This window comes from Lissotriton helveticus, chromosome 5_1 (genome assembly GCF_964261635.1).
Source record: "Lissotriton helveticus chromosome 5_1, aLisHel1.1, whole genome shotgun sequence".
Lineage (NCBI taxonomy): Eukaryota > Metazoa > Chordata > Amphibia > Caudata > Salamandridae > Lissotriton > Lissotriton helveticus.
The window spans coordinates 2,079,214,734-2,079,229,043 of NC_136065.1; the positions used below are offsets into that span (position 1 = coordinate 2,079,214,734).

The 14,310-nt window shown below is 44.2% G+C and overlaps 1 protein-coding gene across 7 annotated transcripts in view; it reads right to left on the minus strand.

The window, feature by feature from the left end:
• The window catches only part of MSH5 (mutS homolog 5), a 1,532,005-nt gene that overhangs the window by 130,112 nt on the left and 1,387,583 nt on the right, over positions 1 to 14,310 (minus strand). For 3 of the 7 annotated variants that reach the window (XM_078646030.1, XM_078646029.1, XM_078646031.1), the window contains 2 exons: positions 7,623 to 7,766; positions 1,978 to 2,115 (listed from right to left, as the gene is read on the minus strand). The exons of 1 other annotated variant lie outside the window; for it this stretch is intronic. In XM_078646030.1, the coding sequence (XP_078502156.1) occupies positions 1,978 to 2,115; positions 7,623 to 7,766 (282 nt within the window). The remainder of the gene's footprint in view (positions 1 to 1,977; positions 2,116 to 7,622; positions 7,767 to 14,310) is intronic. 3 more of the 7 variants (XM_078646032.1, XM_078646033.1, XM_078646034.1) reach the window with 2 other exon arrangements.

Below are 14,310 nucleotides of genomic sequence, written 5' to 3' on the forward strand. Positions count from 1 at the left end.
GGGACGGTGCTGGCACCGCCCCTGGCAGGAAACCCTTTGTCCTTGCCTCCTGCTCTGGGAGGACTCCCAGCAGCAGGAGGGCAGACTTGTGTCTCGGTGGCAGCATCCATTTTGTGGAGCTAAGGCTCTGTTTGACTTTAACCGGGGTTACAGGTTACATACATGTCGTGTCCCTCTAGAAGGGTGGAATGCTAACCCCGTCGCCGGAATTGGCGAGGGGTTAGTATTCCAATTCGTATGACACCTTACTCGACATGTTTTGATAAAGCGATACCAGAGTTGGCATATAACCGCGAGGATTATAATGCACTTAAGAGTATATGGTATGCGATATCATGGAAACGGCTAAGGGATGGATCCCGAAAGCCGTAGACAGGCTCAGCTCATGCCAGAGCACCATCTCACACGATCCCAAGCACTCTGCCTTCAGGATTGTTAAGGCCTGCCATAGGAGTGACTGATAGGATATCTGTGTGTCCATTTTAGGGTTAGATATAGGTATACTATATCTAAAGCAAGGGGTGATTACACCACCTTGCCCCAGCTGTCAAGCAGCCAGTTGTGTCAGTTTTGGATGTCCAGCCAGGGGTGGCATAATACATGCTTCAGCCCCTGGTAGGCCCTGGGTACACCTATGCCCTGGGCACCTAAGGTACTCTGTACAGGGACTGATAAGGTGACTCAGTATCCAATTAGATATGTACCTAAGGTACATGGAATCCATTTTACAGAGAGAGCAGTAGGCCTGGGGTCCTGAATAGCAGGGCCCCAGGTCAACTAAGTCAGAAAACCAGCAAAACACCAGGCAAAAAGTTGGGGGCAACCATAGTCAGGGATCTACCTTCCTACACTTTGGTACTGAAGGAGGCTGCATCAATGCTGGGACTGGTCAAGCTGGCAAAGTATCAAGGGACAATGCCACTAACTCCGGCTCCAGGAAGGAGGGAGCGAGGGGAGAGGCCGCAGGAGCTGACTTACAGTTGGATTTTGACCTCCTGGAAGAAAAGGAATATATATTTTTTTGTGGCAACTCCTCTTTTTCCTTGAAGACTTAGAAGATGGAAAAGTGGGAGAATGGGACCTGGGTGTTGTTCTTGTTTTTGACCTAGATCTCAACCGTCTACAACCCCAACCGCTATCCCAGCTGCGGGCCATGAGAAGCTTGGTCTTCACTCTTTGATGGACTTGTAGTTCCTGCAGAGGTAGAGGTCCCATAACAACAAGTTGAGTCTTGAGCCGAGACACAAGTCATCACACTGCGGGTTGGTGATGGACATTTGCCCATCAGACCTGCAGAAGGGCTTAAACTATGACTTCTTTAATTGTGTCATATCCTTTGGACTGCACCAAAAACAATTGGGATAGCACATTTTGTTCACCTCAAACCTGAGGAGAGAAGCTCTGGACTCGCATCGGCAGGGGGGAAAAAACAGAACTGACATCAACATGTCGAGGTGTCATATAGCTGGGGTCACGTCACTGGGATGCCACCTGCAATGAAGATATGGAGCCAGTACCCGCTACCAGCTTTAGAGACCTGTGTGAGACGTTTCTGGATCCAGACTGGCACCTGGAATATTCAAAGAGGAGGAAACTGTCTGTAGAAGTATCCATCAAAAAATAATCCTACTGCTAACCATAAGCCAATCTTTACCTGCTGCATTGGGCATTCTTGGACAGACACAAGCCATCCCCTAAACAATTCGCTACATCCATCCTACATTGGTCTGTTTGATGTCCTTCACTATGTAACTGCAGATAGTGCAATAATGGTTCCACTTCACATGGCTGTGGAAAACTGTGAGAATTGAGTAGATGCCTTACGAAGTTATTTTAGGGGAGTACAGTTCAGAAATATCAGACTTGAAGGGAGACATCAAGTTCAGTTCAAGTTCAGTTCAGGGAGACATCAAGGATATTGTTAATAAATCTCCAGCAATATATGATCAATAAAGTGCAGTGAATGTTGGCCTTTACCTCCACTCCTCTCTTGATCACCTTGGCAGGCATCCCCGCAAGGGCAGCGATGTTGGCAGCGTGACTGACAGTGGACACCCCCTCCTTCAGCTGATAGAAGAAGACAAGCTCTTCGCCATCTTGGCAGGTCTCAAGGGTCTTAGGGCAGATGGATAGGCACAAAAGCAAATGCACAATAGGGAGTGAGGCATGACAGTGTGAGAAGACTAACATGAGATCTATGTGCACATACTCTCGAAATTCTGTCCAAATCAGCTACAACACAAGAGTAAGAACAAATACATGTTTACCTGTAACTACGGTTCTCCAACATCACTTATAGAAATTCACTTGCTTAAAACATTCAGCCGCCCTCAGGCTGAGGATTTGAGAATCCTCAATAGTCAATGTTTACATAGAAGTGCACACATATACTGAACACTAATGTCTAATAGAAAAGCTAGATTCCATGATGGACCTTGAAGGGATGCTTTCAGGATGGGCTTTGATAGGATGTTGTATAGGAGAACCTACAATGGTGATATTCCCAGTTCGGTTGGCCTTTCTCTACTGTCGCAATTCCAGAAAAGAGCGGGCTACTAAGTGGCAAAAATATCTAAAACGAGCAAAGAAATCAGAGTGAAATACTAACGATGCTTAGCCTTACCCATTACAAGAAATAAGTCAGGTGAATCTATGAGGGAGCCAGTGACAAGAAGTCATTTTCCACCACAGTTACTTAAGTATTCCTGGTATTTTAGCGCATCCAGGGGTACAACTGTATGTTTTCTATTAGAAGGTGTCTGTAAGAAGTTGGCCTGATATATGATGCTCACTAGTTCTAGTGATCACCTTGTATCAGTCCAAATAACCCTTATGGTGATTGGTTGTAAGTCAACCTTATAGACCAGCTATCCTAATGATAGCATGGACAAAGCTGTCTTAGGCTAAACTCTTTTGGCATGTGAAGCCAGCTGTTTTACCACATATAACCCCTTGAATACCAGATGAAAGGACACCACACAGGTTGTTATGAAAATAAACAATATATTTATTAATAACAAACACCTCTGAACTCTTTATGAGGTCAGAGGGCTAAGCACATGACAATCTCTTAGGAAAAATACGATAAGTTGCACAAAATTACAATGGTGCCCTAGGGGCACGACAAACCATATACTAAGTAAATGGTATAAGGAAATCGGTAGAAGGAATGGCGCTGTCCAGAGGCTGTAGGTTCGCTGGGACTACACTATCCTAACCTCAGGTAAGTAATAGGAGGCCCACGGGACGCGTGTGCAGAGTGTGAACTCACACGCGAGATGCGGAACAAAGTCAATGGACAGTACAGTTTACGAAAAAGGTAAGTACGGACAGTCTTTACTATCTAGGACTAAAACGACTGGAAATCTGGACACTAGGAGAGTTAATCTACCCTTGAGCACCGCAATGCTCTTGTTACCTCACCCACGGGCTGCGGGTGCATAGGTGTCAAAGTGTGTCGGGTTTCCGCGTCGAAGTCTATGGAGCCTTGAAGAAAGATGCTGCAGGCGACCAAGTGGAAGATGTCCGGTGCGATCCACGGGTGGATCTTAAAGCAGAGGGGACAGTGTTCAAAGTCACTAGCCAGTGACCAGTGTGGAACCAGGAGGGAACCAGGTGCTGTTGTCGCGATCAGGTGAAGAGTGGACGCTTATCTCTGCAGCCATGTGGACCAGGAGGTGTCTTTGACGACCAGGATGGAGGCACGAGCTGCCCCACGTAGGCTCTCGCTGTCGGCGGTGTCGGATCCGGATTTGGAGGCAACAGGCCTTGGCAAAGGCAACCCACGCGGTGAGTGGAAACGGCGTCTGGTGCGGACCAGGAGGGTCCGGGGTACTTCTCTGTTGGAAGGAAGCAAGGGCCAGTCTGGAGCAACCAGACCAGCAGTGAAGATCTCAAGGATCGTCGTCTAGGAGGCAACCAGTGACCAGACAACGCGTCGAGCAGCAATCAAGCAAAAGGGCCTCACGCAGATCTCGTGGATGCTGGAGGGCTGGTCTTCTTTGCAGGAGCTGCTCGGGGCTGGGGCTTCTCAATCCCCAAAGCACTTACTCGAGGATGTCTCTGAAGTCGTGCTGGAAGCGAAGTGCAGTTTCTCCAAGATGGCCGGTCCCACGTGTCTCGTCGCACCCACGGGTCTCAGCTGTGCTGCAGATGTGGGTAGAGGTCGGAGAGGTCTGGGAGTCCGGGTCTCGTTGAGCTCTGAAGTCTGGTTCCGGCAGGAAGGACGACAAAGTGAACCGCTAGGACGCTTGATGGTGCCTGCAGTTGCAGGGTGGACACTCCTTGCCCACAAAGGAGATTCTTCAGTCTTCTGGGGAGCAGAACGTCGAAGTCCAGAGTTTCTTCTTGTAAAGTTGTTCATGATAATCTAATTTGGAATGGGACCAGCTCCTACCTTTATACTGCTAAAGGGGGCTGTACTAGAGACTAGGTCCCTCCCATGGGTGGGACCAGGAAGGGGGGTGGTTACACCCCCTATCCTTTGTCCGGTTTCGCGCCAGAGCTGGGGCTGGAGTGCCCCAGCAAATGGTTTGAACCGGGGTATGCACAGAGACACCTTGTGTGCCCCAGGCCTGTCTCATTCCTTTCAGCCCTCCCTACCTCAATACACAAAATCCTGTCTGGGGTGGTGCTAGCACCTGCCAAGGCAGGAAACCCTTTGTCCAGGCCTCCCTCACTGGAAGGACTCCCAGCAGCAGGAGGTCAGACTTGTTTCTGTGGTGGCAGCATCTATTTTGTGATGCTGAGGCTCTGTTTAACTTTAACCGGGGTTCACAGTTACATACATGTCTTAGCCCTCTAGAAGGGTGGAATGCTACCCCCGTCGCCAATAACCGCGAGGATTATAATGCACTTAAGAGTATATGGTATAGCGTTATCATGGAACAGCTATAAGGACATGGTTCCGCAAGCTGCAGACAGGCTCAGCTCATGCTAGAGCACCATCTCACATAATTCCAAGCACTCTGCCTTCAGGATTGATAAGGCCAGCCATAGGAGTGACTGATAGGAGTATATGTGTCCATTTTGGGGTTAGATATAGGTATACTATATCTACAGCAAAGGGTGATTACACCACCTTGCCCCAGCTGTCTTAACAGCCAGTTGTGTCTGTTTAGATGGCCAGCCTGGGGTGGCATAATACATGCTGCAGCCCCTGGTAGGCCTTGGGAACACCTATGCCCTGGGTACCAAAGGTACACTGTACAGGGGCTGATAAGGTGTCCCAATACCAATTGGTAAATGTACCTAAAGTACATGTGTGTCAATTTAGAGAGAGAACAGCTAGGCTGTGGGTCTGATTAGCAGGCCCACAGCCAGGGAAAGTCGTAAACCAGTGAAGCAAAAAGCAAAGATCTGGGGTGACCATAGGATTGCAGACCCTACTCTACTACACCCTCTACGCTGGAACCACAGCCAAACTCCAGAAAAGACTCCAGCGCATACAGAACGCTTCTGCCCGACTCATCCTGGACATCCCCCCTCACTGCCATATCTCTGCCCATCTGAGAGACCTGCACTGGCTCCCCGTCAGCAAGAGGATTCGTTCAGACTCCTCACCCACGCACACAAGGCTCTCCACGACATGGGCCCCAAATACCTCAACAGCCGCCTCGCATTCTACACACCCACCCGCCAGCTCCGATCCGCCAGCCTCGCCCTCGCCACCGTCACACGAATTCGCAGAACTACCGCCGGAGGAAGATCCTTCTCCTACCTGGCAGCCAAGACATGGAAATCCCTCCCCACCCACCTACAGCTGACCCAGGACCATCTCTCATTCAGGAAACAACTCAAGACCTGGCTGTTCGAGCAATAGCGACTCCCCCTCCCCCCAGCGCCTTGAGACCCTAGCGGGTGAGTAGCGCGCTTTACAAATTTGCTGATTGATTGATTGATTGACTGGCACTAATATTTATTTAATTATTAATTTATTTATTTAGGGGGTGGTTAAATAGTGCAAACTAGACCCAAAGGTATCAGAGCGCTTTACATGAGCATCCAGTTGCGTTGCAGATGGACACATTCAATATTTTTTTGTTAGGCACGGGGAGATTACGTGATCAGCTCAGAATCACAGGACGGTGACCATTCTTGTTGAGACTCGAAACCCCGTTCCCCAGCTTCGAGGTCAACTGTCCTAGCCGTACAGCCACATAATATGTTATTGAAGTCTTGCTTGCTGATCTTTTTAGGTCAGGATAGCATTTATGTATTATACATGACATTGGTATGTTTGTGTTACATGAAGAGGAGTGTGACCTGAGTGCTCTAGATAAGAGTTTTTCATATATACACAGAATGCTCTTTATTCAAACACAAACTTTTCTTATTTTTAGATGAAATAGGGGGTACTATCCCACCAAACATTAAGCTTTGACTCTATGAGGACACTTGGCATGGGATAACACAATAGACAACATGGTGATAAGTGACTCTTTGATTATCCAAGTGAGTGATTTTTGTATAATATTGACCTAAGGGAGAGAAGTTCAGTTATAAGTATTGGGTAACAGGAGACCTAGTTATTTAGAATGGATCAGGCCACACAGGTGCCAAAACACTTTAATTGATTAAACTAATTAGTATTGTGAGTTTTTAGGTTGTATATAAGCAGGGAGTCTGGTCTTTGTCTTTTAGGATTATGTGATAAGTAAAAATATTGCGTATATGTTTGATATATAGTATGGTGTATATATACACACACACACACACATATACTACATATTGTTGATGTAAGTTTTTAACTTACAGCCTGTAAAAGTCCTAAGTGACGAAACACATTGGCTAGGCTGATTGCAATTTGTTTGACAGAAAAAATTCAATAAAGTTGGATTTGAACACTTGTACAAGACTTTTGAGAAACTGGATTTACTTGAACCGAATTTTTGGTTATACATAGACATTGCAACACATGGAACTTTTTGTTAATTCTTTAACTGAGTGACATTTATGCTACATTGCGTGCTACCTTTTCAATTGTTTAGTTTGGAGTAAAAAAGAGACTGACTGGAGAATACTCAGAATGTAATGCAGATTTTTATTTTCAAAGGAAGCTCTCTGCCAAAAGACCATGGCATGGAAGAAGTCTTTTTAGGTCTTAAAATGGGGTATCACTGGAAATGGTCTGGCACTATCCCCTGTGGCATGGAAGGAAGTGAATTACACAAACACAGAAAAATTATGTTCTCTTTCTAACTTACGTGAAAGTGCTTACAATTTCAAACATAGACAGGGGATGTAAAACAGAACAATGTTCTTAAGAAATGTTTATGTTTTAAACCACCTGTCTAAAAACATAAGAAAATAGATCATCGGGCCAGGGACACAAAATGAGAAATGCAACAGATCATGTTCGTAAAAAAAAGAAAACAAATTGATAAAGGCAATACCTCTACAGTAAAGATACCTCCAAAGTCAACAACATGCATCACTTAGTTGTACAGAGAAATGGCAGGTGCCAGGAAAAAGCTGGGTTCTCAAGCAGGCAGATCTTGGGCTGCTCCCAGACTTGCAGAAGCATAGCCAGCACTTACAAGGCACCCACCTCTAGTACCATCTCATCAGAATAGAGTAATCTTAGAACTGAATGGATTTGATAGAATCATCCAGGAGCTTACCAGATACTGCACCAGAGGTGAATCAGGCAGAAGCTTGAGCTGCACCAGGCTGTGGAAGTTGGTAGAGACGTAGACGTGGGGGCTGCCAGATCCCTCTATTATCCAGTGTCTCACTACAGCAGCAAGGAGGGACAGACCATCCACCTACATACATAGAGTACATGATAGGGGGTTGGGAGAGGTAGGCTGTCTCTTGCTTTAATGAAGAGTTGTCTTTATTGATGGTCACAATGCAAAACTTTATAGCAATAACTCAGTGTACCATGGCAGCCCTACACGGAGTGGGGATTTGGGGACACTATAACCCTGAGACTCTACAAATTGAGGAAAATCACATCTGCACCTTTCTCTCTCTAGCTCCCATTTTATTATTTATTCTGAGCTCAATCTGCAGTATCTATCTGATAAGGCAAAGATGACCCTTTTTTACCTTCGGTCCTTATTTGGGTCCATACTAAGGCGAGTGTAAACAGACACATCATTTCAGATTGACTTAAACTGGACAACTGTATCTCAATCCCCTGGTTAGCATATGTCCATACGAGTTTTACAGCTTTGAACCGAACCTGCCTTTCTTGACGTACCTTGCACTTCATAAAAATTAGACAAGTTACTGGTGAAGCTTCATTTTTTTAGAGTTTTGTCATTTGCAAAGACTGCAGTCTGAAAATGTAAAGGCTCTGCTAAAGATCATCTTGTGTTCTTTGTACCTATGAAGCCTATATTGTATTCAAATTGTGGCGTTATTGAGCTTTCCGGGTTCCAATGGCGTTTTAGGGGTGTTAACCTAAGCGTGTACCTGTGATGGTCTCTTAGAGCAGAGTTTGAGACATTTTATGTTTTTCGTAAATTTTGTAAACTTTTTGCACAACTATTTATCAAGCCAACTTTAAAATCCTTGAGGCTTAGGAAATTCAGGTATGCTCGGATTTATCTTCAGTTTTTAAATTGCCATGACATCTGCTGTGGCGTTTGCTCTTTTCTAAAAAAGAGGTAATATGTGGGAAATCAATGTATGGTTAGCTCAATTTCTACTACTATCGACTGGAAGGGGACCGTCAGACGAAGTCAAACTAAGTCTTTTAACGCTGACCTGTGCATGAAATTTCAATGTATATTATGTTTGCTTTTAAAGCTGATTAGTTCACGAAACTATCATGTATTTTATGTATGTCTTGTTTATGTATCTTGTATGGCCATAAATGCGCTGAATAAAGTAAATTGACTGACTAACTCATTCTGTAACTTTGGGTTCCGGAAGCAACATTACAGCCTGGAATGTTTAAAGTAAAGAACCAATGTTGTGTAGGAGTTTACTGGGGACCCAGGATAATCTGATGTTTAACCAACAGAACCAGATTTTAGTGACAAAATAAAGGTTATGCTATATTGCAAGTCCAATAAAACCACATTGGTTTACAATGATAGTCTTTTCATAAGTCCAGAGCACTGAGGCATTACAGGATTTACTGGGACAAAATGGGGATATGGAATTTAAGATAAAGAACCAATGAAAGGTCAACAACACTTCATGGTACCACCAACATATGGACCCCGATAAGGTATGATTAGGCTGTCCGGTTTTAGGTTTAAACTTATAATAACTGACAAAACCATAGAAAGAGAAATAGCCCTCACCAGTGAAAACATATAAACACTGAAAAACACCTGCAAAACCACAAACTAAATGCCAGGAAGATAGGAAAAAAGAGAGTGAAAAGAGTAATTTTTTTTCTTCCAGAAGGGGCCAATAAAATGTAACTTTGCTATACAAGCTAGCAGTAAGAAAGTCTGGGCTAACATTATTCTGCTTGAGTTTTGTTGTTTAGGGATACCACTAAAATATTGTTTCTTCTATCTTTTGTTTTTCTCAGTTTTGTTGTCTTTGGTATAAAGATGCAGGGTTTAGAAGCATGTGTTAGTTCTTGTTTAATTATCTTATAAACTGTACAGAATTAGGAAATATCAAAATCATATTTGATATTTTAACTACGTTCGACTCTTTCCCTGATAGTGAAATGGCTGGTTTCATAAGAATTTTTCCTAATAAGTGTCATCACATTTACCCACAGAGAATGGGTAAAAACCGTTAATTCATCAGACCCCAATTTCTTGTGAGTCAGTATTGATAGTAGGCGAATTGCAAACACCTCAGGCTTTAAATATGCAATGCAAGGTATAGTGACAAGTATATGTGAAAAGAGCGCTATCACCAAGCATTTGGGATAGTGCTTCAAACATGACACCAGACTTTTGGAAAACATAGAATGCAGTGTCACTTGGAATGCTCTACAAAAAAGTTCTTTCCAGGTTCAACAAATATTGGAGTTATATTGTTTGTATTTTCAGTGATTCAGCTACGTATATGAACAATTTGTGTGATAACCTGTTAAAATTGATACCTGAGCTGAAGTGCTTCCCTGTAAGAGATCAATGACACTTGCTAGATTGTATGCTGAAAGCATCTTTACAATATTCAGAGTTAATGAGGAATGCTATTGACTTCTTAGTCCGTTCTGGTGCACTATTTTCTTATGCAGAGGAACTAAAACGCAAATATTGATCATTTCATGCTTTGTGATGCATCAAAGAAAGAGTCATCCCAACTGTGTCCCTTAGTTGATGGTTCTCAGTCCAAGGGGCAATGAATGCTATATTATCCATGTGGTAATTGTTTACAGAATTGTTGCTGAGTGATGATGCCAAAGGCAAGAAATGTGAGGATCTTTGGTCACATATTGATAGTGATGTGAAAAAAAAGAACACTCTACTGCATTGTTATATTTTTACAGGAAAACATAACTGCTGTAGTGGACATAATAAAATAACTTGAGTCTGAAAACGCCCTTGTCTGCCAAGTGTTCAGCATATTTTGGTGTAGTTGTGAAACATCTCCTTAAGAGTACGCTGGGGGAAACCTTTAGTGACTTTGGCACTGCAACCTCCCATGTTGGTGTGCTTGCCACTTGGTAAGCAAAGCGATGCTGAAGAGCAATTGAGGAACTTTTATTTTACAATGAATGAGAAATGGCTTGCAATGAAGGATATAAATGTCCCTTCGCCAACCATGACATGTGAAGTCAATGAAACCTCACTGTGGTACTCTGTAAGGAAAATTTCCTCTGTAGTTTCAAAAGTGCTGCTTCATTTTTGACCGCTTCAATAACTCTGAGGGCATAAGCATCCAGATGAGCGCAAATGTTGCATAACTTGCCCCGAGAATCACAATCTTCAAGTGAACCAGTATTGGCATGGAAAGCTATGTCAGTGGCCAGAGTTAATGAATTGTGTACTGGCTGTTATGGCATTGCCCACTTCAAGTGCCAATGTTGAGAGGGCCTTTTCACAGAAGTTTACATGAGAAGGAAAGAGCGAGCGCACATGACCAAAGACTCATTGAAGAAGTATTGTATGGTGTACTACAATAAGTTCAATTTGCAAAAATCTATTTGGACCTCATATATACTATACTTGTACTGCCTATATACCATGCGCTATCAGTACAGAAAGCAAGCAATAATAAAAGCAGATGTTCCATAAACAACAGAAAAACACTGTTTCTGTCATTTTTAATGGTGCGAAAATGTGTAACCACTGATAACCACTGTATTTTTAAGGTATTGAAATCACTTGAAAACACTGAAAAAACCTCACCAGAATTTACCAAAAATAGAAACTGAAAACAGGAAAGCCTATGTATGATGTACTGTGCATAAACCACATCAAGTATTGAATACTTTTTGGTGCTGCTTAACTACTACTAAGGCACATATCAATGCTTAATAAGGCCTTAATTTAAAATAATCATTGCAATAACTTTTTTCAAATTTGACAAGGCTCAAAAGGGATTGAGTTCTAGAATTTTGGATCCACTACTGAAAAGACATATTGCCTCCAAGCCTGCTTTCTAAATTCAGGAAGACTTGTTTTTCTGGGTAAACATGCAGAGTTCTCATAGATGTGTATGGAATCAGATTACAATTTGTAAATACAGTAATCTTTTCACAGTTAGTAAGGTATATCTATATACAGTAAGTCATTTCTATAGTTAGTAAGGTGCAATCTATGCACACTACATTGATTTTTGCTTGTGCTACAATTGGAAGCCAGTGTAGGTGCTAGGCCAGAGGTGAACATCACTCAGATTGGCAAAGTAACAGCGCTGTTGTATACTGGACCATCTGAAGAAGACTAGATTACAGCTTTGGAAGCCTTAAAAGGAGACCATCCCAATAATTTAGCTACAATCCTATGATCTGGCTCAATTCCAGGCCTATTTTACGTGGACAAATAGCACTAGGTATGACCCCTTGGATTCGTTCCTAAAGTGCGTGATAAAACCGTATGCTGTACTATATTACAGTATGTAGGAAAATGCCTCTTTTGAAATGGTTAGCCCCCCACTTTTTACCTGATGTCTGATGTAATTTTGAACTGTGTCCCCGCTAACCAGGCTCCCAGGGCCAGATCTCCTTTCCCTAAAACTGCACCATGATTGGCATAACTTTTGTTTCCCCTGTAAGCCCCAGTAAATGGTACACCTGGTACCCAGGGCAAGGGGGCAGAAGAAGGTCCTCTAGGAACCCCTTACCCAGACAAGGCAATGATGCTCTTGCAGGCTGCATGCCCAGGTGGAGGACAAACCGAAGAGTCGACATGGCAGACAGCTCTGTCTGCCATGCCACAAATACACTGCATACAATATAAGTAAGCTACCCCTACTGCAGGACTTCAGCCCAAAGGCAGGGTGCACTATATCCTATGTGAGAGCCTATCAACATGAGCGGTGGGCCCCTATGGTATCCAGTCCATTCTGGGTATTGTAAGTGAACTGGGAAGCCATTAAGTTTACATGGACTGGATAGTCATCAACACGAGTTTCCTAGCTCCATGATGGCTTCACTGATTTCTAAGATGTTTGATACCAAACATCTTGTCTTAATGAATCGTTGCTGATGCCAGTATTGGATTTATTAATAAATTCACACAGGAGACCCTGCTAGAGGGTTCCCTGAAACCTACTCATCACTGGTGGTGTCCCTGTCTAGTTTTAGCCAGACTGCCATCACCAGGCATGCTTCTGCACCCCTGGGTAGAGAGCCAGAGCTCTCCGGATCCAGAGACAATGCCTGCTCTAGGCAGAGGCTGTCTCACCTTCCCCCCTGCAGGATCTGCCTTGGCAGAAGCAGGAACTTCAAAGGACATGCCGTTTTGAAGCCTGCCCCTGCCCTCTGCTGTTAGAAGCAGATTGTGACCTCCCAGTCCTGCTCTACTTTTGGCGGTAAGACTGGTGGGAAAATTAGGTAAAGCAGCAGTGGGGTCTACCTTTACCCTTTACCACCCCTCAGGTGGGATGGAAGAGGTAGACCCCACTTTACACTATCTGTCATCTTGAGGATGGAGATAGCAGCCTATTAGAAGTCAGGGTATGCCCTCTCGCCACAAGGGGTGAGCATAAAGAGGGTGTAGGCACCCTACAGGTAGGTAGCCTATTGTGTACTACCTGGCCTCCCCTAAAAACACCACTAAATTACGTATTAGGTGGCTCTCAGAGAACCTGACTTCAGTTCAAAGAACTGAGACCCGACTCAGAAGAAACTGGCACAAACCCCCGCCGCTGCTAAGGACAACCATTACAAACTGCTGTCTCTCCTGAAACCTGCGAGGCCTCCAAGCAACACCGGAGCCCTCCAACCTTCAGCAAATTGCCAAGAACCTCCCTTTGGGCTAGATGCTCAAGTTCCTGGCATCCACCGGTAAATAAACTGACATTGTTAGAGACAGGCACACTCTGTGTTGATGCGACTAACCACTGAAATAAACGTTGTAGCATCCCTGGCCTGTTTGTTCACCAGTCAGGTGGAACCGATCCCAGCACACCTCCATCAACTCGGATCCTCTCAGCACAAAGACCGATGCTGGAAACAGCTCAGTTCCTGAGAGCCTGTACCCTGCTTCCAATGGCGTCAACAGCATAAAGCAGAAACGTTGGCACGACTGCCGCCTCCATGACAGTCAGCTCTGCAACATACCTGTAGCCTGTCTGCGGCAGGTGAATTCAGAAACCAGCACCCACGTCCTTCTGTACCCCTCCTCCAGGTACAACCTCACTGCCTGCTGTACCCAAGTCTTGGGCCCCCAAAGACCTTCATCCCTCCGATGAAGACAACCTCTGACCTTCTACAGGACAGTGGTCATCTGAAACTCCTTGGCGGAGTCCTCCTTCAAGCAACCGCAATGGTAACTGTGTCGGCGATCCCCTGCTATCCAAATGCACCCCATCCACTAGCGACCTTGAACCCCCGGGTTGGCGGTGTTCCTAATCCACACACTTCCATTGATTTCCAGCCGACCGCGATGGTAACTGTTTGACGGTATCAACCGCCGAGTGCCTTGATACTAAAAGTACTTCATACTTTGAATTGCACTGCCTTTTGCCTTTATTTCGATTACCACAAGTATACAAAGTATTTATTCTAGTATTGAAACTGTACAAAGTACTGTTCCGATTTGAGGTCTTGCTTCTCAAAACATATATAAAGATTCTTATTTTTTCATTTTTTTTTTTTTTTACAAAATTGTTCTTGGATCTACTATTGAGTGTGTGTCTCATTTATTGCCCCTGTAAGTACAACAAATGCTTTACACTGTTCTCGGATAGGCCTAACTGTTCGCCCACACTACCACA